The 27,827-nt window shown below is 41.4% G+C and overlaps 1 protein-coding gene across 5 annotated transcripts in view; it reads right to left on the reverse strand.

Annotated features, from left to right (window-relative positions):
- The window catches only part of TPH1 (tryptophan hydroxylase 1), a 267,702-nt gene extending 240,419 nt beyond the window's left edge, over nucleotides 1-27,283 (reverse strand). For 3 of the 5 annotated variants that reach the window (XM_085224250.1, XM_085224249.1, XM_085224251.1), the window contains exons 1-8: nucleotides 15,767-15,920; nucleotides 14,533-14,671; nucleotides 13,711-13,866; nucleotides 13,313-13,407; nucleotides 11,551-11,611; nucleotides 11,141-11,254; nucleotides 10,779-10,841; nucleotides 8,013-8,171 (exon numbers count right to left, since the gene is read on the reverse strand). In XM_085224250.1, coding sequence (XP_085080376.1) covers nucleotides 8,013-8,171; nucleotides 10,779-10,841; nucleotides 11,141-11,254; nucleotides 11,551-11,611; nucleotides 13,313-13,407; nucleotides 13,711-13,866; nucleotides 14,533-14,671; nucleotides 15,767-15,790 — 811 coding nt within the window. In that variant the 5' untranslated portion in view covers nucleotides 15,791-15,920. Of the gene's footprint in view, nucleotides 1-8,012; nucleotides 8,172-10,778; nucleotides 10,842-11,140; nucleotides 11,255-11,550; nucleotides 11,612-13,312; nucleotides 13,408-13,710; nucleotides 13,867-14,532; nucleotides 14,672-15,766; nucleotides 15,921-16,147; nucleotides 18,670-18,955; nucleotides 19,090-19,615; nucleotides 19,712-20,756; nucleotides 20,884-21,371; nucleotides 21,508-22,009; nucleotides 22,207-23,714; nucleotides 23,783-24,451; nucleotides 24,553-26,011; nucleotides 26,196-27,155 lie in introns of those variants that run through there. The other 2 variants (XM_085224252.1, XM_085224248.1) reach the window with 2 other exon arrangements.
- Between the last annotated feature and the right edge of the window lie 544 nt (nucleotides 27,284-27,827).

Raw genomic sequence — 27,827 nt, forward strand, 5'->3', positions numbered from 1 at the left:
AACACTTGATAGGATATGATTTCAGAGACTTGAACCAGGCCTGCTCCTTGATTCATAAAAAGAATTTCTTCAAATGTTTTACCAAAGTCATGTAGAAGTCAGGGGGCAGCATAAATAGGTGCAGCAATACACAAATACACACAGACTCACCTTAGCTATAAGTTTAAAAATAAAGCCAAGGAACAATGCCAGTTCATGGAGTCAAAGAAAATGCCAATCCTTTCTACCTATTTATAGGTAACTTGAACTCAAATCCATACAGTTTTGAAAATAAAATCCAGAATGTTTTAATGTTCAGTGTGCTAGAAACTTGTTAACTTGGTAGCAACAGCTTGATATTATAAAGGAAGAAAATGTGATTGGCTATATAAGCAAGATACAACTTAAAGATCCTGTTTTTTTAGTTCTTGTTAAAGAACAGGAAAAAAAATACATGCAAGATGCACACTTGTGTTGTCAGACAGAACCAAACAAGAGGGACAGACACAGAGAGTGGGATGTAATAGAAGGCTCCTGTTGTGCTGCTGAGACATAGCTGTTGGAAACAAGACCTGCTGCGCCTCAGGAGTCCAAACACTGGAGATCCAAGGATTACTGTGATCTATTTGTTGCCAGCAGAGCTTCCCTGAGACTCCCCAGCAAACTGGCAGTTACAAGAACAAAGCTCTACAGTGGCCCTCACAACATGCAACCCCCTGCCACCCTTCCCCAAAGACAAGTTGTATCATTTGGCTTTTGAGCCTTACCTGCAGAAATCTTCCACATATAAAAAGTCTACAAAATTAATTTCCTTCCTTGAAAGAATTTCCATAAAAACTCCAGAAATAGATAACAATGTGATAAACTCCTTCAATGTCTGATGAACGTGGCTCTTCAGGTCACCAGCTCAGGTCTTCTGGGGTTTTTGTTTTTGAAAGACTGGCTGAACCTGTACACTCAAACCCTCCCAGAATTCACAGCACTGGGGCTGCAGAGATACAGACTGGCCCATAGCTGAGCAAGTAGCAAGAAAAGTGATTTCAGGAATGGAAAAATATTAGTTCCCATAAGTCATTGATGCTTTCTGTTTTCATTCAGTTTTCCCAATCACTTCTAACAGATTGATGCCAATAAATATCCTCAACTCATGAAAAGCAGGTTGTTCCTGGAAGCAAGGCAAAAGATGATCAAAAAAAAAGCAATCTTTTGGGAGCAGAACTGAGGATTACCAAAAGAGATGGCTGAAGACCACGTGGTGGGACATCTGGACATTCACCTTCACAGTTTTCAAAACGGCAGGATTTTGATTCAATTCATTAGCTTTACTGCATCTTTCTCAAAGCTTTTGCATTAATGGGATGATTTCCAACTGAAATGAAACTGTCTGTTAAAACGTAAATTACTTTTAAAAAAACTCTATAGATGTGGCCAAACAACTATAAAACAAATGGTAAATTGCCACAGATATTCAGAGTATAATAATTTATGCCCACATTTTGCAGAGTTTACTTACATGTGTCTACTAAAAAGATAAAATTAATTCAATACAGAAGGTGAACTCCACACAAGTATAATAAACATCTTGTCAATTCAGTGTTGGTCAGTACACCTCTTTACACATGTAAATCTTACGTGCCCACACAATGCTGAATAAATGTTCATTTTTATGTATTTGCATTCCCAGACATTTCAATTCTCAGAGCACCCACAGAAGGTGCAGCCCTGACACCAATCTGACCCCAGCCCCCCCCAAGATCTGGCTCTCAGCTGGCTGCCAGCCCAGAACAGACTTCCTGAGTTACAGGTTGCATGCTTCCCATTAACCTTTGCTTCAGCAGCTTATGTAAGCTTGTCCTAAAAATAATAATTATCTAAGTTGAAACAGCAGTGAAAAATTGGCAATGGAGCAAGGAGGCAGCTTTGTTAACAATGCAAGAAATAAGGCAATTCCCATATGCACCTTGAACCTCCAATCCTGTTACTGCATACTGTAAGTTATCCACAGAACCCATATTTACTGCAAAGCTTTAATCTCTGAATTTTGGTTCCCAAGCTTCTGTGTTTCTTTTACTCCTCTCTTCATGCTGTAGCCTATATAATCAAATATAGGACCTTCAGGGTATGTCCTCAAGTTTGAAAACTTGCCAGCCAAAAACATGCATCCAAAGATATAGATAGATAGATAGATGTTTGGTTTTTTTCACATTTAATGTAACCAGAAATTTCATTATCAGTCAGAACATGAGATCTACCCATAAGGAAGTCACTTTGAAGATTGACACAAAATCCTTTCTGCTTTCTCTCAGGTAGCAAATAATCACAAACTCTCCCATCTTTGAGGCAAATGGAAAGGAAAAAAAAAAAAAAACATTAAGGTTGGAAAAGACTACTTAGATTATCTAGACCAACAGTCAACCCATCACCACCATGCTCACTAACCATGTCCCTAAACAAAGCATCATAGGGAGACTCAAAGATTGCAGAGCGTTCCTTATCCCTTTTCTCCTTATATGCTTTATCCTACAAAAAGAAGGAATTTAACCTCTCACATTATTCCAGAGATCAAAAGATAGCTAACATTAACATTCAAGTCCTCCTTGGGTCACAAACATACTTCTCAAAACTGAAAATCCACCAATTCTCACCTTTGTAGACCAGTCCTCAGCTAACACTTACGCATGAATATATATGAAAGGCAAATTAGTATATGAAAGTGCAAGTCTGCATAAAAATTAATACACAACAACCTTACATGGCTCAGAAAAATCAACAGCTTGCCCCACCAGATTACACCCCATGACATCCTACTGGCCAAATTTACATAGCAGGAAACAGCACTAATTCTGCTCTTCCATCTAAACAAGCCAAATTCAGAACATACATTTGATGACTTGCCTGTAAATATACACTCTGGCATTCCATTTCTTCAGTCCTGAAAGTAAATACCTAACCTTGCTGTGTGTGGTGTTGCTTTAGCAAGCAGCACTGCTGTATTATCACTAACCACTAAGACAAAGACCCATACCACCCCTTAGGTATAGCCACTATTTAAAAGATCTTAAAAAGCAGAAGGAAAATAAGAAAGGGGTTTTGTTGTTATTGTTTTTCATAGGGATAATAGCAATGTGAGCATTTTGACTTAGCTTTAAACAAACACAGGCTCCAGAACACCAGAACTCAATAAACTCAGATGACTGCAACAAGATCTCTAAACTATTCACTGTTCAAAATGTCATTTCCCAACTGCAGTTCTTTTTGGCAGAACACTCTATAGCAGCTAAAAGGACAAAAGAGTCCTTATAAAACAGATGCCTTATTGGTATAGCAGATAAGGTGCAAAAAAAAAAAAGAAAAAAAATCAGGATTTGCACTCAGGGAGTTGCTGAAAATTTCAAGGCAAAGATGTATGCTTTCCAGTAGCAGGAAGGCTGCAGAGCCTCGATTCAAAAGAAATCTGGAAAGGCCCTCTAGTGGGCTGACACCGCACTGCTTGGTACCGGAGAGCAGCGCCCATACACCTCACCTGGCTGCAGCTCCGTCCACTGCACCACTTACAGCAAGGCTGGAGAGCTTCTCTTACTGACTGAAGAAAGCCCAGGTGCAAACAGAGCACCAAGCCCTCCTTCTAGCCTCTGATTAGAAAGATTCCATCATTCTGTTCTCAGCCTTTGGATGCATTCTCTTTTGCTTCAGAAAAACAGAAGATGAGCTTGTTTTACCACGTAGGTCACTGGCCCATGAGACCACCCCAGTGCCTTCATGCAGACTGATGTCAGGTCAAGGGAGGTTTGCAGGAGCACAAACTCAGATGCACATTTAGAATAAGGATTCCAGACATTATTCAGGCTATGTTAAGGAGTCTGAAGTATGCTGTTCTCCCAAGACGTTTTAGCCACTGGCAGTTTTAGATAGGAAGCAGATAGATCCTTCTAACCGCCTTCTGAAGGCAACTCCTTCTGGGAGAGAGTTTGGAATGCTTTATGTGAACTCAAGTAGACCACCATTCCATGTGCTGTCACATGAAAAATAACCTAGAGAACATATTCTGAACACTTAGATAATAAAACAAGGCAGCTTAAGAAGGCCTATTAACAAGATCTCAGAGTTAAAAAGGAAATCACTTGTTTTGAAACGAGTTGATGATTCACCTTTCAGTCTTTAAAAGTCTTTTCTAGCTGTTTTTAGATTTGCCTCCAACTCACATCAGTTCTGTATTTTTCCAAATTCCCTACTTTGGAACCTTCAGTATTACAAGCTACAATTTAACTCTCTCACAAATGATTTTTGTGATAGCCTCACTTTCAGCTGCTACATTCAAAGTGTCTATCAATTGGAGAAGGACCACAAATTAAAGTAGACATTGTTAAGCAGATATGCAAAGAGCTGATCGTTCTTCAAAACGGTATCAAATACATGGCACTGGTGTTCCTTGGGCCATAAAGCAGTGCGTTGGGAAAGAAACAAACCATTTTACAGAGCAGTCACCTGTAAAGAGAAATACTTGCACTTGGAGTCCAAAGTCAAAAAAAATGCATCTGGTCTGTCCTTCACCTAAGCAGCAGTAACAGTGCTGCCATAATGGAAATGCACGCCTTCAAAGTCACTTGATACAAGCATTCATGCAGCAAATAATGAATAAACTAAAGACAGTAGCAAGCACATATCTTATCATCAGAGACCTGATCAAAAACAAGCAGAGTCTCTTAATCTTTTTGGACCAACCATCACTGACCAGGACCATTTCACAGAGCATTACAACAGCAACTTATTTTGAAGTGGTTCTATAAAGGTCTAGTTGTGTACATCCTTGGGAATCAGTAAAGACCAGGAGCTACCTGGAAGGACTCTGAGTTATTTTAAAGTAATTTTGTGTACGACAGAAAAAGTCCAAAAGAGACCTGTATGATTAAAAAGAACTGGATCAGAATAAGATCAGTTAAGGGTGATGATGAACAACACAGCACGCTATGAAAATGCTCCTTAAATTCCTTGAGTCACGCAATTCCTATCTCAGGAATTAACTTCTTGAAACTGACCTACTTCATGATAGACATAACAGAAGAGAGAGTTTACCAGACTCTAAGGAGATCGGAAGGAAGGAAGGAAGGACTGGAAACACAACATTCAACACAGTTGCTGAATGAGATAGAACATAACATATTAAAAGAGATGCATGCATTTGAGTGATTTCAGGAGCAGTTGAAATTATTTATAAGGACATAGCAGGGAAGAAATAGATAAGAAGTTGTTTAAAAAAAGCTTTTTGTGTGTTTTCCTTTAAGTCACAATGGAAAATTTTGGCAATCGTTTGAAAGAAAAAGCAAAGCAAGTCTTTTAAAACAGAGTGGTCAACATAACAGGGAGAACTTAGTATTAAAGAAGAAAACGTTTAGGAAACATTCCTTCTTGTCTGATAAGTAAGTTGGTAACTTGTTTAGACTTGCTTTAAAAGTATTAATCCACAGCACCCGCTACAACTCCCACTGCTCCTCCAAATGGTTGTTTTTACCATCACACCGAACCATTTCAGTGCTCTATGGTTGTGCAGGAGAGCGCTGCTCACCCGGCACATAAAGATCCAAGAGTCATTTTGAGATGGCAACATTTGTGAATTTACAAATGAACATTTAAACATCAAAAGTAATATTTTACGTAGTGTTTTCAATAGCATTTCATCTTTATTTCATCCCTTAATTTCTACTTCTGTGTATATTTTATAATTTGCATAGTACACTACAGTAATAAAAGCAATGCATACTCTAAAATAGTAAGTACACTTAAAGTGGGGGTGCATGAGCAAAAAGTTTTGTTATTTTGTGTTGGGTTTTTTTTCTTACTGATAGGGATTTGTGATCAAAGTCATTTGGAGAGCACTGGTTTATGCAACTTCAGCAGCAGCAAACTGGAGCAGCATTTCCTCTTTTGCTAGGATGCAGTAAAAATAACAGAGGGAGAATGACAGGGAGAAGCATTCAATTGGGCTGCATTTTCAGTTACTTAGAGAACTGCAAGTTTATCTGTAAGCAATTAGTGATTTTTCAGCAAGTTAAGTGCTTAGCTTACGCTACATCTGGCAGTTGAGCAACCTTTGGAAGTCCCATAAGGTTCTGATTTGTGTCTGGATGCTGCCAAAGGCCATTCAAAACCTTATTCCAAATAATTTAAGACTCAGGTCCGTTGACTTTCAAAGAGATTTAAAATTGTAAATACAGCAATAACTTACCGCTCTACACCACTTGGCCAGTTCTGATGCAGACACCAAGCCAGCCTATTTAAATCCGTTTCAAACATTTACCAAAAAAAAAAAAAGTACCTCTGCTAGTCAGTCAGCAGAATTCCACCCTCCCCATCTTAAAACCACCTACTAGAATATTCCCTTCAGTTCAGTAATGACCGTGGATAAATAAGTGAAACACTGGAGTTTCTAAAACCTCAGGAAAGTTTTATTTCATGGATATATGTTATTATAAGGAAGAATGAAGCCAGGCAAACCACGCTGACAAGACCTTCTGTTTAAAAAATAGGCTGTCCTGACTAATGTCATTTCTTCCACCACTTCTATTCCAGTGAGAGTGACATTGATTATCAAGAATCATGCATTTTGAGAGAAATTCCTACTCCGCCTGAAATGCTTCTAAGCAGCACATTGCATTGACTCCAGCTAAGAAATTTTCAGTATGCATCCTCTGAAAAAAATCAGCATTCAAAGCTTTCAAATAGCTGAGAGGGCAGGCAGAGCAATGCCTTCGACATGGCATTTCTCTCACGTACTTTGATGTCAAACAACGAATGCCAGGAAACAGAATGATTAACCAATTTGTTTTTCCAGTCATGCATCGCATCTCTTCAAGTCCAACCACCAAGAGTTCACAGTACGCTGTAATTAAAACAGGCACTTCTCTCACAGAGCAAGGACATCACTGTGTGACCATTTCATTATTTACAGCACCAATTTAATACCACACTTCAGCACACTGTGACGTTTGAGCACACAGTGACCAAGGAGACTAAGCACTCCTTGAACCAGTATCCATAACTACAGAATCAAGTAATAACAACAGATCTGTGGCCCCTCTGCAGGTTTTTAATGAACTGGTTGTATCCTGACAGCCCAGATCCTCTTAAATCTCCGACACAACTCTAAGAAAAATGCTTCCATCTGCTCTTCATTTCCTTACCTGGCAGTTTGCACAAGCTAAAACAAATGTATGTAACCCCTGCAAATCTAACTCTGGCTATTCTTTTGGTTTAATAAAATAATAATCCCTTTGACCATCTTAACTCTCATACCTCAGTACAGATAGAAATAAACTGCACATACTATTCACATATGTTGACAGCAAAACTGTTTCAGATGCTTTACCTTTCTCTTCTACCTTTGTATTGCACAACAGAGCAGCAATGCAAATGCATTTTAATGACCTTCATCAGATCAATCATCATTTTACACATGGATGTCATTAGTACACAGCCTTCCTTATCTACTTCTAGGAAAGAATCTGACCCTGTAAGTCTTCTGCATGCGGCAATCTTTCACATTTTCTATTCCCAGGAAGGTACAGCCAAACAGCTTCAACAGAATCATTTCATCTTATAATAACACTCTGCAAACTAATGAGGTCTCTTTTTACTTATCTTTTCTAAACACTTTCCAAGTTTGACCATAGAAGCAAGGCACTCTAAACCAGCTCAGCTTGTTTCTCTTCTGAACGCATTATTTTATTCATTTTTAAGCACCCTGCTACAAAAGAGCAAGAGCAGCACTAGAAGGTACGCTCAGTCTTGAAGTATAAAAAGATTAGCACAACTGTGCTCTGGTAGATCTTTAGATCCTCAGCTAAGACTCAGGTATGAACCATTCCCTGGTTACTTATGACCCTCTCCATGCCTTTCAGGCAGACACTTGTTCAGGATTATCTTCTCCCTCTCCCTCATTCCTGCATTCAGTTAATATTAGTAAGATCACAGTTTGCATGCAGTGTAGGCTATTTACAGATCTGCTGCCACATCTGGCTGCTTTGTGCACATCCTACCTGTCTGTGCCACCAAATGAGTCCAACCACTCCAAACTGCTCCAATCTTTTCATGTGAGAAAAACTGAGTGTCGATCTTCTTGGGCTCAACAAGAAATACCTCTTTGCTCACCAGCTGCCCGTGTTTGTTGCTACCCCAGACATAGAGGTGTCCTTCACCTGCAGTTGATAAAGAAGTAAAGTAAGTTGAAAGTGACACCACACAGAACAACACCAGATACATTACTTGTCTCAGCTCAGTGATTTTGAGGAAAGGAGGGTCTCTTTACCACAAGCACACACACTGTAATCAGAATATGAGAAATATCTGCCAGGGTTTTAACAACAAAATGTGTTTTCTGAGAGCTACACTGACTTCCTGAGACAACCAGAGTTTTGAGATTGAGGTTCACTCAGGCCTCATTTCTATTCTGAGTTTCTGAAAGATGACTGAAACACCTTTACAGCAAAAGCAAAGTTTTATAAGAGAACTAAGTATAGTAGTAAATATCTTAGAGAAAAAGCTTAAAGTATTTTGAGGTCGTTCACTGATCACTCCCTCTCTGCCCACTCTGTCCTTGCAGGCCAGCTTTTACCTCCAGCCCAAAGCTTAGACTCAGCCCGGTAGATAACATGAAGAGCAGCAAATAACACAACTCCTCTCAAGCACTTGGGAAGCTTGAACAGTCTCCCAGTCTCTTTACAAGAGCTGCAGGCTCCCAGCTCCACTTGTAACTCTGCTGCTGAATTCAGCTTGAGCATATTCAGTAAATCCTCAAAAGCAGGGATGGTCTAATGCTCTCTATCCCACCCTGCTCAGTCACTTCCTAAAGGAATGTGACACACAGCTAAGAACAGGTAGGTAAAGCAGGTACTACTCATCACAAAGCAAAATCAAAACATTATCATGTCTGAAAGCACTACTACAACTTCTGTAAGTAACTGTCTTCCCCCACTCCCTTTGCAGAAGAAGCGTTTATGCAAGTACACACTCCAGGATTCCACCCACAGGGATAATTATATTTACAGAAACATGCATTTGCTTCATGTGGTTCCCCAATACGAGTTGGAGATGCTCACAGCCTAACAGCCAATTGACAGTAACGAGGTAAGTGTTCAGATGAGTCCTTCTGCAGATACTACCTTATCATTAATCCAATCTTTAAGATGATTCAGTTCAGGTTCTAGACCTCCGTGTTAAAAAAACATAACCTGTAATAAGCAGAACACGAGCTGTGCCAGGCCTCCTGAAGTCAGTTCATTCTGCACAAGCAAGAGAAGTCATGCACACACAAAGTACATGTTCACACGCCAAGAAAGTCTGGAGATTGAAATCTCCAACACAAAGTTTCATTCAGATCCCCTGCCCCCTTTATTTACTGATAAAAAGAAAAAATAATGTTTGCAACAATACACTTCAACCCTTGTATCAAAAGCCTCCCCATGACTGGTGTTTAGTGTCCTACCAGCAGGTGGCTCGTGGGACAGAGCCCAAGAAAACTGCATTGCTCAGCAGGAAATTCCTAGAAAAAAATCCGCAGTGATGCTCACTTAATAAATACTACACTCTATAGTAACTTAAATAAATAAACATCCTTAGAAGCTAATGCAGAAGGAAGGGCAGCAATACCAGCATATTATTGAAAGCTTCAACACCTACTTTGTTAGATGTGGTCGCCCTGTTGCCAAATAGATTGCTCTCAAAAGAAAAAAAAAAAAAGAAAAAAAGCATGAAACAATTTGCTCACTCTAAACACACAGAAAGTGCTAATTAGCTAAAGCAGATTCTATTTGTCCTGTCAGTTCTTCACTAATCACATACAGACTTTGCATCTCAGAGCTCAGTGTAATTCACATCTAATGTTTCCCCATACAACTCCATCTCTCTGCATAAGCAAGCACTGCAGCACTCCATTTGATGATGGCAGAGGTACCAGATGGCTGCATATTTGCTAAGAACTCCTTCTGAAGTTCAGTAAAGATTTGTTTTCATACAGTTCAGTATACTTCCCACATTTCAGAACCGTAAGTTTATAGATGAAAAGCTATTCTTTTTTCCCATCTCTTGGTCTGCCAAGAAATATAAATAAATAAATAAATAAATAAATAAATAAATAAATAAATAAACAAATAAATTTCTCTTACACTTGCACTACCAGATACTTAGCACCCAGAGCAGGAGCACTGGGTAAAGAATAAATGGCCTAAGTTATGCAAGTGTCTAAGTGATAAAGCAATTTCCCACTGCTTTTAATATGCTTGGAGCTCTTACCCCACCTAACACAGATGTTACTGCAGAGCCAACAAGACCTCTTGCTCGTGCACAGCACAGCCAACTTTCTGAGTTGCAGAAGGAGGACAGCCACAGCAGCGTTCCACAGCACAGCCCCCTAACACTCTTTCCCATTGGCAAAGGGCTGCACTTGGCCAGGGCTCACCCATTCAGTCACCTGAGGCAGCACTGCTGCTGCAGAGATCTATGCAACCAAGTGCTTTCACAAATCCCTGCAGTTTCTAACCACTAAGAGAGAAGAGCCTTGCTTATTTCTAAGGGCTGTGTCATACCCGACTCCACGAATAAAACACAAAGAACTCAGAGAATTTAACAAGCCAATCCAGGTCTTATTAAGACGGAAGTTCCCAGAATCCAAAACCACTGTAGGATGGCTAACCAGCACTACACCACAACACACTGATCAGCCAAGCCAAAGCTGACAGACACTTCCAAAGCACAGAACCCCCTTACATGCTGAGACAAAGACTTCTATGCCTGCACCAAGGGCCTACCTGTAAGAGACACACAATGGTAGGAGCCTGCAGCAACTCTCTTTGCCTTCACATCTTCCAGGCCTAGGGAAAAATTAGCCTTATAAAATTGTACAAAGGATATCATTTTGTGCATAGCCATGAAGTTATATCCATGTATGATTGTATAATAATGAATATTACAATGAAAACCCCTGTTTCTGGGTCACAGATGCTAAAGACTCAGTACCTTCTTTCCCTGTGGATTATGAATTTGTACACTCCTGTTTCAGACGCTCCATATTTATAATACCAAGCAGCTTTGTAAAAAGAAACATTACACATCACTGCAAAATATATTTCAGCTCTATCACCTTGACAAAGAAGTTAAACTCCAGGATTACCTTTTATTTCACAGGGTTCCTTCGCAGTCCAGAACAGAGGGAGGGTTTTCTCCTGGTGCACACGCTTTGCCCGAGACGCCATGCCAGTTCCCCACTGAAACACCAAACCACTCTCTTCCCAAGGTGAACGCACAGAGATTAAAACACAATAATCACCAATAAAATCACTTAACTCAATTGAATAATTAATTAGTTTTAAAAGCACTTTCATTTTCTCTGATTCGAATTATGCTTTGCGTGTTCTTTATGCCAAAACCAAACTTTCCCTTCTAGACAACAACTCATTGCACAAGTATAAATAGAAGCTAAAATTCACCCTTATTTTTTTTGCACCCCAACTAGGCCATTAAAACACTAGGCATTAATAGTCTTAATTTGTTCCAGAAATGAGAAAACAATAATATATTTACCTGTAGCAGCAAGGGCATGTCTCAGTCCTGCAGCAATATCCACTACTTTCTCTTTGAGGGACTGCTCAAGTAAAGAAAAAAAAAGAAAAGAAAAGATGTTTTTCATATTTTTGCCTCTAAAAGCAGAATAGCAGAATATGCTGAACACATTTGTGGGGCACAGTGAAAACAGCTCTCGATTCCAGCCTGCACATCACAGTGCATACCAACGTATTATAGTTTGTTTTTAGATGTTCCTACTAATTTTTGTCAGCTATGCTTCACTTCCATCCAAGCACTTAAAAGGTCACAAAGCAAAAGAAAATATTTCAGATGATTGAATGGTCTACACTGTCACTGCCTGCATTTTCAAAGCACCACACTGGAGTGACGTCCTGTACCCTTATAGTTTCCTGGGAGCACCAGGTGACAAAACCCCTATTCACTAGAGGACCACTAGCTGTCCTTCCTTCCCTACATTAACCAGACTGTCACAAAATCCAAAAAACACAACAGAGCAGTGGCTGGTATAGACCACGAGGCTACAATTCCTGTCTGAGAGTCCTTTCTGCTCTCACGTTATCACCTGCGTTACACATAGAGTTTATCAGGATGTAAAAGTATTTCATTAGCATTCTTCAAATAAGAAGCTACAGTGTAAATTAAGGATTAATTAGAATTCCCGTGAGAAATTTATTTACACTGTTAGGCTTACAGCCAACACTAAAGAAGCTTTTTTTGGTATGGAAGTCTCAGTTCTTACTACTTAAAGCATTTTAACACAAATAGTTTGAGGCTACATTCGAAGCCCTCTACCCACAGTAGTGCCTCACCTCCAGGTATCACCACAGACCTCCACACAACCTAAAGGAGCAGCACCAGCTCTGTTGCCTTTAGCACTTACAGTTGAAGGTAGTGGACAAGAGAGAACCTGTTAGCTAACTCTCCATCCTATTTCCTTGGAAACTGCTATTGACTGTTAAATACCTGAAGTTAAACAAGAAATGAGTCCATGCACTTTTCTGGTCCTTCACGTGCAAAAAGTAAAAATAATCTTCTTCTCAAAAGCAGTAAAACTAAAGTGTTTTAGTTTTACCACTTCTCATTCTCCTGCTACTACATACTTTCCCACTCTCCAGTTATTTTAAGAATGACCAAGCTTGGTTTTATCTAAAGGATTTTAGGTCTGGAAATAACATCACAGTACTCAGTATCAGGACCAAAGCATCAAAAGAATTGACAGAACTAATTTTGTTGAACTTGGACACAGGTTTTTTTTCCAAGGGGGATTATTGATGGCCTATTTTGTTCTACATGTTCCACCCTTCAAATTGTGAGTCGCAAACGCTGAATGAGGTATAGCAAAGGTAGGAACAGCCTGCAAGCGTATAACCTACCAGTCTCTTACAGACTTGAGGTAAAGCTGCAGCTGAAGTAAACTTCTGTGGTTTCAGTAACTTTAGCATCACTTTACAACACCTGAACAGACCCATTCTGCAGATGTTATCAAGATGTGTTACATGAAACATCCTCAGCTCTAAGGACAAAGACAACTTTCTGTTGTAAGTGTGCAGCTCCCCCACACAACAAAAGAAAGCAACTGCAGCATTTCATTTCTGGGTCAAAGACTGTCACTGGTTGTCTACTCTGTAAAGGAGTCCATTAGATGGACTCCTTTAAAACAGTTGAAGAGCCAAGCGTAAAAGCTCACTGAGGTCACCAGACCCTTGTCATTGCTGTAAGCAACATAATGCACAGAGCTATAGAGCTTTTAAATCTTTACCTCAATCTTTTGTGGAATCAAGCATGGACCTGAAATTTGAGGAACTCCTAGTTGCCCAAAAGCATTAGACCCACAGGACAGAACAAGGCCAGCTCCTGCAAAAGAAGGTGTTAGAGAGCAATCGGCGTATCTTTGAGCAGAAGTATTGTAACATTACAATAGGCAAAAACACAGTGAAATAACTGAAAAAAAAAAAAAGATCTAACATCTCCCCTTCTCAGGTCTCTGAGGCCACAGACTTCTGATTTTACGCGTAATGTTCAGTTAAGATCTGAAGCTCACACACAATAGCTTTCATGCAGTTTAAAACCTGTGAGTGTGCAAGCAACAGCAATGTGAGCTGTCAGCGTGTTCTCCACACCCCCATATTCCCCCAACTCCTGCAAAGATGGGCTTACCTCCTAGTATGATTGTAAAATCCCAGCCACAGGCCACTTCTTGCACACAGAAGCCAGACAGGGCAGCACACAGTGTAAAACAGAGCACATTTTCCGTGTGATTCAATCCCAACTGCCCCTCTTTATTATGGCCACATACAAAGAGTTCTCCAGCACCTGGAATAGTTAAAAAAAAAAAAAACACAAAATCACACTCAATTCACAAAGAAACACATATGCAATGAGATCTTGCAAGAAAGACGGTAATTATGGGTCATGTAACACACTGAATTGCACAGAGACAGATACTTCTGATGCACCAGAAACATCTTTGAGTAAGCACAGCTGTCAAGAGCCAAGGAGGACAGCTCACATAGCAAAACAAGAACCTATTTTCAGAAGAATTTCATACCATTCACACCTGTTCATATCCCTTTGTTCCCATAATTAACCATGGCATAAAGCAGAACCTTTTGAAGATCAGATGCTATTTTCTGTTCCTTACCTTAAAACTTCTTCAGATTGAATAGCATCCTATTTGACTCCTTCCCTCCTCATCCTCAACAGAGGACAAGTAACGGTTTTGTATTAAAAGCTGTTCTGTCAAATGGGTTTAGAAATTAGCCTCACAAAGTCATTTAACAGACACAGAAGATGAATAAACAAAGGAATTTCTCCAAAGTATTAAGTTGATAGGCCCAGGGGGAACCTGTTTTACAACTAAGAATTGATACTTGCTCAGGCACAGAAGCCACCTATAGGTGGCAGCACCGCACCAGAAAGGAAAAACATTTTCTCCGGGCTGTTCAAGTCACGCACTCCTTGCAAGAGCAGTATTTTTACCAGTGATAACTGCAGAATGTCCCCCTCCTCCAGTGATGCTCCTGATGTCTTGACATTTGCAGGAAACATCTTTCAGTGACTGAGGTACCAGCACATCCTCTTTATGACCAAGGCCAAGTTGTCCGTAGCTGTTTGCACCCTTCAAACGCACACAAATAACACGTGGGAAAAAAAAAAGTTAACAAGAGATGCACATAGCTCTCCTCCTGAAAGCCACCGAGTTTATCGGGAACATGGCACGGGTTAACCTGACACTATCTGCTCCCAAAATCCCCCAGAGGACAATCTTTACTCTTACAGCCATCACACAGGTGCCCAGAACTACAGAGCAGGGCCGTCCCAGATCTGCTGCCACTAAGGCCACCCTCGCAGCCTGTAGCACATCACTGTTCTATACAGGAAAACGCTTGCTAAGACTAACTGCAGGCTAACACCTGGCAAGGCTGAATGCCTCCTTAAAAACGAGGGCCACCTGTTCGGTGCTAATGGTGCCAGCATAAGACACCAAAATAAGGTGAGAACGACATGCTGCATTGTCCCGGAACACGAAGCAACAAAGCAGAAGCACTTATCCATCGTAAAGTGATTCTTCTACCTTACAGTGGACAAAACAAGAACGTGCCCGCATGCTTTTACACACGCAGTACGGCGGCGATGCACCAGGGAGCTTCTCAGCCACTTTACGGTCTCCGAGATGACCGCAGACCAAGAGCCCGAGCAGCACCTCACACTGCCGCAGGTGGAGGCCCCAGGTGGGAGCAAGCCCGCCTCGCCTGCTGCCCCGAGCTCCTCGAAAGACTTGCTCCGTTCCCAGGCAGGAGCACGGGGCTGCTCTCGGCGCTGGCTTGCATGGCAGACAGCTAACTCTCCTCAGAAGGTCCGACACGTGCGGATTCCGCACGCGCTCAGGACGAGGCACGGAACGGCAGCAGCTGCCCGCAGCACAGCAAGCTGCTCTCCTCAGGCGTCGCTCCGCTCCCGCCTCAGAAGCAGCAAACCAGCGGGCGGCGAGCTACCCGGGCACCGGCTGCCAGAGCCCGTCTGTTTACCCGCCCTACTGCTCTAGAAGGCTCGAAAGCCCGTCCTCACGCTGCTCGTGCCAAAGGCCGGGCAGACCCGCAGGACGCAGCCCGGCCGGAGGAGCCGCACGGCGCCCGCCCTCGCCCTCCTCCCGTCGCCATCTCGCGGCCGCAAGGTGGGTCGACGGCCCCGCGCAGCCCTCGCGCCCACCTACCCACGCGCGGAGCACCGCCTCCATGGGGCTCGCGCCCTTCCCGCCGCGGCCGGGGAGGAAGAGGCGGGACGGGACGGGGCGGGGCGGGGCCGCGGCTCAGCGCGAACGCCCGCCTGGAGGCGGTCGGAGCGGCAGCGGCTGCAGTTGGGCTGCCGCACCTGGAGGGGCTCGGTGCTGTTGTGGCTGCGTGCTGCTCACGCGGAGCCCGAAGCAGTCTGCCTGCATCCAGACAGCCCGGCTGGGCACCGCGACCGGTCACACAGACCCCTGCGGAAAGACGAGGAAACCTTTAGAAGGGAGAAGACAAATCGCTTCTCACAGAAACACGCACAGTTTGCAAGGGAATGAAGCCACGGGTGCAGAAAACCCGCATCGCAGTATAAAACACGCAGCCTCAGTTAGAGCAGTTTGTGTTTATTGCTGAAGTGGTGAAGGAAAATTCTACCTGCTTCTACCAATTACCAGCAGGACGGTACAGGTTTACTTAGTTGACATTTAAAGCCTCCACAACGGTTTAAAATATGTAAATTAATACTCTACCTAGCCAGAAGGGTTGGATGTGTGAAGCTGAAGGTACATCTTGTTAACAGTGTGAAAATGCACCTTCCCTACAATCCTGTCAGCAGATTGCTTCCATGTTTTGTTACACTGATGCAAATAAAGACACCATTTCTGTTTGTTTTTTCCCCAGCCTAATGCAGCAGATGTGAGGTCTGCCGGTCACAGTGTAGCTCAAAGATTTCAAGTAACACAAACCCGTATTCCAACACCATAACAATCCTACCATTTTTAAAAAGCAGCTGAATGTTCATTGTTATAAGAAGCAGACAATATATTCTCCCTTACTACTCCAAGCAGAAGGTTTCTTCTTCAGAAAGAGGAAGTTCCTAACATCTATTTAAGTGTAACGTAAGCTGTAGACCACATTTTCATGCATCCAAAATGTTCTTAGAAAAAAATAATAGCAATGGTAGATTAATAAAGTAATAGGAGAATTATCTAGACTGGATTTAAATAGTAAATGTATTTGGAAAGATGGCTTACAAAGCAGATGCAGGCTATGGGAAGGCATATGAAACAAGGGGAGTGCCAAGAACAGAGGTTCTTGAAAGTCCTTTCCAATTCCCAAAGGACTTGGACCAGCATATTTAAGATTCCAGTTCATTTTTCCAGAGACCTCCAGTGTTGCAAGCTGGATTTTCTGGTAAGAACCACATACGGAGAACCAGGGTCTAGTGTGCTATTAAATATACCCTGCACTTCACAAATCATCAATTCAAATTTATTACACTCCCTACATACATAAATTAACTTCATAGGGCTGGTAGCAACGGCAGACAGCATAGCTACATACAGCTCTACAGGATGCTTGGAAATATGCAGTCCTGAAATCAGGCAAGTTTACTGCTGTGCTATACAGACAATTCAGCAGGACATCGCTTCCCAACATTCGTAGAGTTCTTTAGAATAAAATCTCATAGCCGAAAGTATATATATTTGTGTTTATAGCCACAAGATCACAGTCACAGAATGGCTTGGGTTGGAAGGTACCTTAAAGACCACCCAGTTCTTATCCCCTGCTGTGCACAGAGTCACCACCTACCAGATTAGAATCCCCAGGGTCCCATCATCTAACCTGGCCTGGAATGCCTCCAGGGATGGAGATTTCCATCAAATATTTCTACCCTTCATTTATTTGCTTGATGGGGAATACAGGTGTTCAGGCCTAGCAAGGAAGAAGCTAAATCTATCTTCATGCAGTTTGCAAGGTCAATAAAGGGGCTGAGCAATCAATGGGATGTTTACGAGACTACAAACTTTGGCTCTTATTTTAAATTCTGGTGTTACTTTAGCACTGGGCTTCTCTTAGTCCTGTGAAACTACTTTGGATATAGGACTATAATTTTGAAATGGTCTTAGGCTTTGTGCTAAGTCAGAACCTGATGGCTTGCTATAATCCTGGCTAAGTTTATTCAGTGAGGAAAAAGGCATGATATTTCCTTAGTGTCTTCCCTTAGGTGTAATACCATGGACAGCAACAAAAGTCCAAACTCTTAGAGGTGACAGAAAATCTCTTGAAATAATCAGTTAGGCTTTCACATAACATTTACTAGAAACACGCCAGTCAGTACAGCAATTCTTTGGGAGCAAGAATGATCCCTATGAAAGGGAGATATGACCCCTCCATTCTGTCATAATGAACTTCCAGATATTTGTGTCCTGGTACCTGACCTGTAATCATTCAAGTTCTAAACCAGAATATTTAAACTTAGTAGCACAGACTAAGAAGCACTGATTACTATAGCTTCTTTGTTATGAGGTCTACACTACTGTAAAATTAGCAGCATAGGCTACTAGCATCAAAAAGATGTTTCCCTGTGCCAAGTTATTCTACAATTGACTCATAAGCCACTCTCTGAAGCTGATCCTAGCCCTGATCCACAGACCACAGTTTTGCTCCAGCCTAATGATTTCTCTCTTCCTCTGCTAGCTTCTCCAAGGCAACTCCAGAACTTTATCCGCAGGGAATGGAGGTGAAGGAAATACATTCTGTAAGGGACTTTAAACAGAAAAATAAGTTAAAGTGAGTTAAAGTGATTATCTTTATGGGCTATTCACTCTTCCATTAGTAAAGGAAAGTTCTGCATACAAGACGTTACGTGCCTAGAAAGAGACAAGTGGGAAAAAGAAAAGAGTTGCTGAGCACACAACACGGATGATGGGAAGGTTAAACTTCCAGCTGCTTGCCCATCTTGTTGAGGGCATCACTGACAATGTCCAGCTCATGACGTAGCTCATTCACCACACTGGCAATGCTCTTGGTGTCTTTCAGAATCTGCACACTTTGAGTATATGGATTGTACTTCACGCCAAATGGACGTTTGATGGTTTTTGCAAACTCTCTATTAAAGCAAAAAAAAAAAAAAAAAAAGAGGAAGTTTAACCAGAAGACAGATGTATCCTCCATGTGCAGTCAGTATCAATAATGACTTTTCTACGCCACTTACTTTCTTAGTGATCATCATAATTACTACAAAGTTCATCATCTCTCCCATCCAGTACATGGGAGACCAACTAAATATTAAACTCAACCTTTCATGGGGCTGGAAAGCTATTATAAAATTGTGATAAGAATGAAAGGATCTGGTGCTGCCTCTGAGAAACACAGGAAGTCAAGAAAAAGCGTACCTCATCTTTTCCTTTGCTTCTTCAAAGCTTTCAGAAACAAAGTAAACCTCCTGGAAAGTTGTAATGAGGCATTCTTGCTTGCAGGTGACCTTTGGATCAAAAGGCTTGACTTTGGCACTGCCAGAGAGCGAGTGCTAAGTAACATCATGTGTTATCAGGTGCCAGAGGAATATCGCCACCAAAAGAATCCACAAGGAAGACGACACAAATTAAAAAGTGAATAAAAAAAAAAAAGATGAGGTGAAACCATATTTAGTGGTAGCTGTATGTCTGCAGCTGAACAATGGCTTAAGCATAACAAACAGTATCTCTGAAGGATTGTGTTCTGCCAATATGGGTCAAAGCTGCTTTTAAACAAAAATATTTTCAGAATCCAGTTAAAACAGTAGAGTCTTTTTCTGAAAATAGGTTTGGAACTGAACATACATCAATCATCTAATGCTTCCTGAGAAGGACACAGGAGCTGCACAGCGCATACCCAAAAGCACACTGCCCTGTGACTAACCCCAGTGAACTTACCTAGAAATCATCCCCACAGTAGGTATTTTCAGAATAAATATTTTTAAGAATTATACCTGATAAATAAACATGGCAGAACAGCGACAAAAATACTCAAGTATGAACCAAGTAAAGAGGAAAGTAAGCAGTGGATATTCTTACCTTCAGCTCACTAATAGAAGAGAGCAAGCCAGCCCCATAAACTCTTAGCTGTCCCTCTTGCTTGCACAGGCCAAACTCTACAGTGAAAAAGTAGCACTGAAACAGAGAAGGGAGTAAAATAATTCATCCTTCAGCAAAGGAAACTAGATGGGGGCCCTTCTACTTTCAGGAAGTATCAAACACATGCAAGTCATTACTTGGTTATCATTCTCAGATATCTAAAGTGAAGGGAGCCTAAACAGAAGTGAGAAGAACCAGAGGATTATGTGTTTCTAATAAGAAAGTCTGATAACATAGCTGGGACAGAAGCTGCTTATCTCAGTAGAAATGTGGCAATTTGATCTGTTTTGAGAAGCACTGTAATGACATGAGAGATTTAGCTTAAAAGAAACACTAGATAGACAGGACCTTAACAATTGAAAGCATCAATCCAATACAGGTTGTTCCTTGTTCCTTAGTGGTCTAAAAAATTAAAGATGTTCGGTTTCCTGATTTTCAGGATTCCTGCAGCTATGTGGCAAGAAATGGTATTTTCTTAGATGGTTTACTTCTGGTCTCTCTAAAGGTAGCAGAAGCTTTACCACTAGCTATGACTGGCAGTTCTTTTGTAACTGGAATAAATTATTTTTCATGTAAAGTTTTCACCTTTCAATATTTCTGTCAAAGCATCAAGAAACTGTTATCCTAGAAGTAAGATGAGTTTGCATTATTTATTTGAATTTCTTGGCTGAAATGTACCGAGTGCTAGTTTCACATTCAGTGAAAACACAACATTTCAATTCATTTAACACATTAAAGTAACAGTTCAATGTTTTTATATGTAATCTATGTTCTCAGAAGTAGAAAGATATTTTCTGGAGGAAACAGAGTACAGAATTTCAAGCTGGAAGAAGTGATCTACCCCTAGAAGTTGCATACTTACTTGACCTAAGTGAAGTAAGAAAAATATCTGTCATATCTTTCTTAAAATGTATTTTTTTCCTTGCATGGAAACCTTGTTATATGCTCTAAAGCTAAGAGTCAGGTCTAGCAGCTGGTGCAGCTAATGTTGAAATTAATCTCCAAATTAATTAGAGTTAGAGGGATCAGCTGAATGAAGCGCCAAGCTTTAAGTGGGATCACTGGGCACTGAAACACTCACTGTGGCCAGTTTTTGGACAGCCTCATCTGATGCCCCAAGTGATGCAAGACCAATTTCCTGGGAGAACTGAGCAAAACTGGGTTCAGCCAAAAGAGGGACATGGCCTAGGAGCTCATGGCAGGTATCACTGGAAAAGAGGGAAAAAAAAAAAAAAAAAGAAATCTCATCTTTCTTTGTGATGGAGAGAAAAAGTAGCACCACTAAACAGTGTCTTGTGTGAAACTTCATTATCTAAACAATATCCAAAATACAAAGAAGTATCAAATCAGGTTTAGCTAAAAGCACATCATACCATTTCTACAAAAGTACAGTTGCTCCAGTTTTCAGATGAAGGTGTCTAATATTAAGAACACAGTTCCATGTTTATATGCCAACTGAACTTTAAACTCTGCCATGACGACAACTGCAAGAGTCCTCCAATAACACGCTCTACTTCTGAAAATCCTGTGCTTATGAAGGTGGCACTTAAGTATGCTTAAACATCACTACATTCAGTGTGAAGACTGAAGTCTTCAGCACCTTTGAAAATAAGTTTTCTTGCTGGTATTCTTGAACAGATTTTAAGTAGCTTGGTATCGGGCAGTAATTCTCAGAAACACGTTTCATTCTACTCACGGCTCTGGTGTGTAGAGAGGGTCCGAGCTGTGTCTAACATACTGAGTGCAGTGAAAAACTCTGAATGCTAATCCTGCCAAGAAATCTCTGGGTGACAGATACCCAGCAACAGGGCGAATAGTGAAACCTGTGCGCTCTAAAAAGGAGTGGAGAAAATATACGTTAGTTTAAAGAAGAAGTCTGCAATGTTCCCATCTCTACTACAAATGGGGTAAGATCCACATCACTACTTTGGCTTAAGAGCACATGAAAAAAAATAGGCACGACTAGAAAATTTAGGCCTAATCTTGAGAATGGCCAACATTCAGTAGAAGTGTCCCTATCTCTGTGTAGGTGGATTTCTTAAGATTTCATGTCTACAACCAACAGAATACAGTTAGGTATCGCTTTAACCAGTCCTAAGTCTCTTTAGAATTAGCATGGCCCCCCAAACCATCACTGCATATATTCAGGACATAATACATTAAAAATAAAGAGGCCAAAAAGCCTCTTAAATGACCAGAATGAATACAAGCAAACATTTTGCTTTTAGGTTTCCCAGCCAAAACCAAGAATCTTTTTTTTGTGCCCACACAGTAACAGTGCGATTTGCAATGGACTTTAGTTCTTCTTCGTATGAGAGAAAACTAATACCCTACCTTTCAGGAAGCGGGACACATCTTCCAGCTGGGGGATATTGTCTTCCCTGTACCCACAGTATTTGGTGAGCAAGGGTAAGTTTTTAAGGTACTCTCTGCAGGCATGAGTTGGGTAAAGCTTGTTAAGCTCTCGGTATACAGTCCCCCAAGTCTTGATCTCCTCCTCTGTGAATTCAATCTTGGGAATTGGGTCACCACTACAAGGAGATGAGGACAAAGGGACATTCCTTGGTAAATGGCTTATAAGGATGACTCATTTACTTACTATTATCGTTATTCATATGGCTGGGACACCTGGTCAAGCTTAAGATTCATTACACTGTCAAGTGCACGGGTAAGATCTGGTCTATGCCCTGGAGAACTTTTAGGCCTGCTCATTCTTCCACCTAAATCAACAGATAGCAATCCTTGCACTGATCTCATGGGGTCTGAAAGCTTCAATTGTATAAATAGTATTCAAACAGTAACTGCAAAATCTTTTGTTTTGGGAGCTGGGAACACATCTTCTTCCTTGTAATATCTCTCTGTCTGTATATAACAACTTTCCATTATCTTTTTTTATTTATTTTAGGAAAAGATAATCCCCTGAATTAGGAGCACAATAAGTGGAAGCAACTAAACATGCATATTTGGTAAAAATTATGCTTCTATGCAGAGGAGACAAGTATCTGTCTGAACATATCGACTGTAGTCCATCTCTCCTAATCAACCCTTAGGATCTTGATTAAAGTAGATTAGAGCAAGGCTGTGATTTAAAGGTTGCTGAAAGCAACTGGAGTGTCATACGTTATCTCCACTGCCAGGTAGGTAACCAGCACGGCTGCTGCTCTCCCAAAAAAAGCTCTGTTAACAACACATCTGCAGTAACTGCCTGCATGCTGTGGTGGCCAGCTGCGTGAACACAGAGAGCCATGAAGCTCTAGATATCTGCCATTTCTAGGTCATTCCCAGCTGAGGAATTTGGTGTCAATATTCACACAGGAAACAGTAATGCAAAAAACATGTTCAGAAAAAAAAATTTAACACTGGGCTATGAAACTCCTCCAGCTTTAAGAGCTCCCTCCCCCAAGCAGAATCTCTAAAGACAGAAGCTCTTTGAATTCCATTTCACAGAATTCTTATCTACGCATCGCATGCTCTATTTTAAACCAGGAAATAAAACTCAAGTATTAACATTGGCCCAGAGAGTTTATACTCAGTGGTCAATGGGCTGTCTAGCAACTTTTCCTCCCCTTCCTCTCCTTTGCAAAGGAGAACAGCCCTGGCAGAGTATGCATGTCCCGGACAGACAGCTGTGTAGATGTGCTGCCCACCCCCTTCCTTTCCTGCACCCATTTCCAGAAAAGGGGGGAGAGAACCCAGTGCCTTAACACACCCCACTGCAGGAAGCCCATGCTGACATTGCTGCCCATTTGGGGATTAGTGCTGCCACAGATACCACAATGTCTATGCAGCCATGAGCTGATCCTCAGACTGACCAGAGACCCAGGAAGCCGTAAGGTGGCCTAGATCTACCTTTTAATCTTGCATTACCTAGATCAACCTTTAAATCTTGCATTAAATCTCCCTTCATTTTATCCTTCTAGCTCTGATTCCTGAGACAAGTATATCTCAGTGAGATCTGAGCCCAGGGAACATGAACCAGTCCACTCTGCTGCTATTTCAAAGCACCTAGATGGCTTTTTCTGGAAGAAATTGAACTTACTGCTTGTAGTTCATAGCCAAATCTGCAAAATACTTTCGCCTCTTACGATAGACATTGTCTTTGAAACCCTGAGGAGAGCGAGGAGGAAAGAAAAAGCAAAGTTAAATGGGTTTTCAAGCTGCAGTATGTAAGTTAATTTAAAGCAAGATACTTGAAAGTTCTTCAGTGGTAAATATAAAAGTATACTATATAAGATGGAGAGGAACATCATAGCTGTAGATTGAAATGTTTATTAACTAAAATAAGCAAATATGCCAATTCAAAGCAAACATCAGTGGTTTTATGCATGCAGTATATATTCAGAAGACAAAGGCTCCTTTTAGTCACGTTAGTATATACACAAACTCAGTCACTTTCTTACTTATTTTAAATTACGAAAGAAATTGTCCATTTGTACTGTGCAAGTTCTAATTAGTTTGTTCCACCTCTAGTAAGGAAGAAATTGAGAGGAAAAACCAAGCTTGTCTCACAACAGCATTTTGTTTTTATACTTATGTGACCACTCAGGGCCCAGCCCCTCTACATGAGCAAGCCTCACAGAAAGGCATAGGAGTCACATTCAGTATCAGCCTTGCCTGAACTAGGAAAAGACATGAAACCCCCAAGAGAAGGTTCTTAGACTCCCAGAGATACTGTGGAGGGAACGAGAGAGAGAAGGAAACACCTCATGTTTTAAAAGCAAGATCCACAATGTACCTTTCACTGAGCATTGGGCACGGAATGGGTAAGATACTTACTGGATGATCAGCATCCAAATCGGACCCGTACATCAGCACTCGGTTTGCACATTTATCCAAATCTGAGATCTTCTTTGGATACCAGGGAATGTTCTCCATCTCTATGGAACGCATGGAATCCACAAAGTTATTAATAATGCCAAGCGTGCTGAGGGAGGAAACACTACTTTCAAGTCTGGCTATGGCAGTTACAGGCAAAATCTATAAATTAAAAGGGTTACAAACAGGACAAGGGAGCCTGCTGCCTATCTGGCACCAGCTTCCAGTTCATACTTCCTCCTCTGTCACTGCCAGTTTGCCCACAGACTGCACAGCATACTCCAAATCAGAAGATTTGGGGAGGAAACAGTTAATATGGGCTCTCAGTGGCCCTGACTGCTATAAGTATTAATGTTAGAGCAGCAGCTAATGGCTGCCACAGAGCAAAGGCCTCCTTGTGCACAGCCTTCCAGGGCACAAAGCACGTAGAGGAGCAGAGGACTGATTTTCATGCAGTCCTTGGACAGAGTGGAGGTTAGAGTCCTCCCATCCTGCTTCACTGGCAAGAAATACTGCTCTGTGCTTATGTGCTCCAGAAACATCAGACTTTACAGAGGGAAGAGGAAAAGAAGGAGGCAGCTTCAGCCATGTAGCCTCAGAGAGACGCATAATTAATTTCACTACTGAGGTTTTTTGAGGTTGATTTTTTTGGGGGCGGTTTTTGGTGTTGTTTTGTCTTTTAGTTAAAAAGCTTTTAACAAGTTCTTGGCACGGCTGCTAATACACTATAACAACCAAAGGATTTTTTTCTCTCCTAATGCTCCTCAGCTTTCTTAATAAGGATGGGAAAAGTGTTCAGATTGAGATTCTCCTTACCCAGAGTTAGAATAAGAAACTTTTACCCAGTAGACACCAGATCTTCCCTTTCCAGGCCTACTAGCCTGTGCCAAGCATGGTGGCTGAGAAAAATATGAATGTTTTGTGCTGCCCTGAGTTCTGAGCATTTCTTCATCTAAGAGCAAATATGAATAGGATTTGAAGCATCTCCAAAGAAAAAGCCACCTTCTCTTTCACACTGATATAAGCAACTACATATTATGAAAAATGTTTTAAAAAAGTCTTTAAGTCAAGAGCTGCATGAGGAAATGGCAGAACCCACACCGTCCAGTACCTGAATCTAACTGGTGTACATCAGCATGCCACCTCTGATGTCGCAGAGCACCAGCCCAGCCCTCATTCAGACTTTACCTGAATGTGGCAACATCACAGTGGCCTGCATCAGTCTCTGCTGGTGCAGGGACCCCCGCTTTCAACAGTTATACTCTGCTGAGAAAAGCCAGGAGTGCAGATGGCCAAACAGCCAGCTCTTCTAGAGGACACCAGGCAACACAGCCCTGCTCGTGTCAACCAAACCATGCAGTGATGGCACAGAAATATAAACCTGACAGCTACCCATAGCTGTCCAGAGCTCCCCATAGCACTACGCATGTGCACGTACGGACAAAGTAAAAAGGTTTCCAATTAGCACACTGAGAAGAGCAGTAATGCCTTCTCTTTGCCAGCGCTGCCCCCTGTACTTACCATCTTCCTGCACATTGAAATGCTCTGCTGGGTTCATAGAGACGATGCTGACGTGGGATTTGAGGAGCTGGAAGATCTCATTCAGCTGTTCTCTATTACTGTCACAGTCAACAAAAATTTCAAACTCCGAATTTCGTCTCTTGGATTTCCGTGACTCGATGTGCACCAGGTTCACATGCTTCTCCTGTTTTGTAAGAGGTAATATTTTCAAGCAGAATGACTAAAATCTAAATTTCATTCTTCAAAAACAAAAGTATTCTGCTGACACAGCATATTCACCATCTACGTGAAGTTATTTTAGTTAATTGGCTCTCCTGGTAGTAGCCTGCTTTTTGGTAGTGATGAAACTGATTTTTAAAAAGCCACCTATTCAAAAGAAAATGAAAGACTTTGAGTTCTTTTGGTTTCATTTCATCGAAGAGAAAAACACTAAGGAGGTTTAATTTCACAGACTTTTTTCTTTTATCCCTCCCATAGGAAGCTGATCAGTGACTTGGTCTAGGGAAATCCACAACAGTGCCAATCACATTGCCATGTAATTATCTCACAAGCAAAGGATTTAAAAGCAGTCATTTTCCAGACATGAACTTCACTTTTCTTTTATTTGAAAAATGATTTAATCATACATCTTACACCAGGATCATTCAGGAGTTCCCAGGCTCAGACAGGCAGGGCCAAACGACAGCACAGTGACAGTGCCACGTTCCCTGCAGGACAGCAGGGAAAGTCAAAGGAGCACAGTGGGACTGCTGCATTACCTCTGCCACCTTCAGTCCAGCCAGGCAGAGTGACAGCAGCACTGCAGGCAGCTCATCAGCACCCCAGGTGTGTACCATCAGCAGTGCTTCATGCCCACTTCTTATATGCAGCAGAAACAATGAGTGCCAATCCTCTTTCATGAAGGAACAAGAGGAATCTGTTCCAATTTTCAGTAAGCGCAGAAGAGTTTTTGAAAACATTAAACCAGCATCCAACTTCTGAAGCATAAGTGTACCTTTGTGGATAATTTTGGATGCAAAGTGGGAGGCACGTTAGGAATCACATCCTTAATAAATGGATGTAATTCATTCCACTGTGTGCCAAACCTACCTTTAAAATAATAAACAAAAAGTAGATCCGCTATAGAAATATAATTATTACATACCTGAAAGAGTTTTAGAGCTTTTACAAGTCCTCCGACTTCATTCTTCAAGGAAAAAATGATGGCGGTTCTTCCCCTTTCAGGCACATGGTCTTCGTTCTCTTTGTTATCTTCAATCATCATGTAGTTGGACTTACTTAGCTAAATGTAAACAAACAAGGATCTGAATCACAAGGAACAGGCGCTGAGCAGGGCTACTCCAGGCAGAAAAGAAAAAAAACAAAACCCCACAATCATACACGGGTTATTAGCTGTTTTCCCAAGTGCAGACATTTTTCTTTGTTTAAACCTAACCCCTCTTGGATGATGCTGCTATAGAAGCAGTGAAGTTTCCATTATAAATACACAGTGGATTTTGAAGGCATAAACCATGGGGCTGATTATTCGACATGATTTATTAAAAGCAGGGTGGTTTGATTCCGCAGTCAGGATCACTGCCTTCAGCTCATGAGATCTGGTATAGCTGCAGGTAATGTTACAAGGTGCACAGCTGGGACAAACCACACGTACTGAAAATTTGTGTTCTTATTTTATGTTTTAGTCAGGTGATATCATTTATTAAGCAACATTTCTAAGAGGCAAACAAATAAAACACAACACCACACAGCGTACCCTTACACTAAATTCTACCAGTGACCTCTAACATAAGTTTGAACAAATTGCAGAAGAGAAATT

Source organism: Meleagris gallopavo, chromosome 5, assembly GCF_905368555.1.
Source record: "Meleagris gallopavo chromosome 5, MGAL_WU_HG_1.1, whole genome shotgun sequence".
Lineage (NCBI taxonomy): Eukaryota > Metazoa > Chordata > Aves > Galliformes > Phasianidae > Meleagris > Meleagris gallopavo.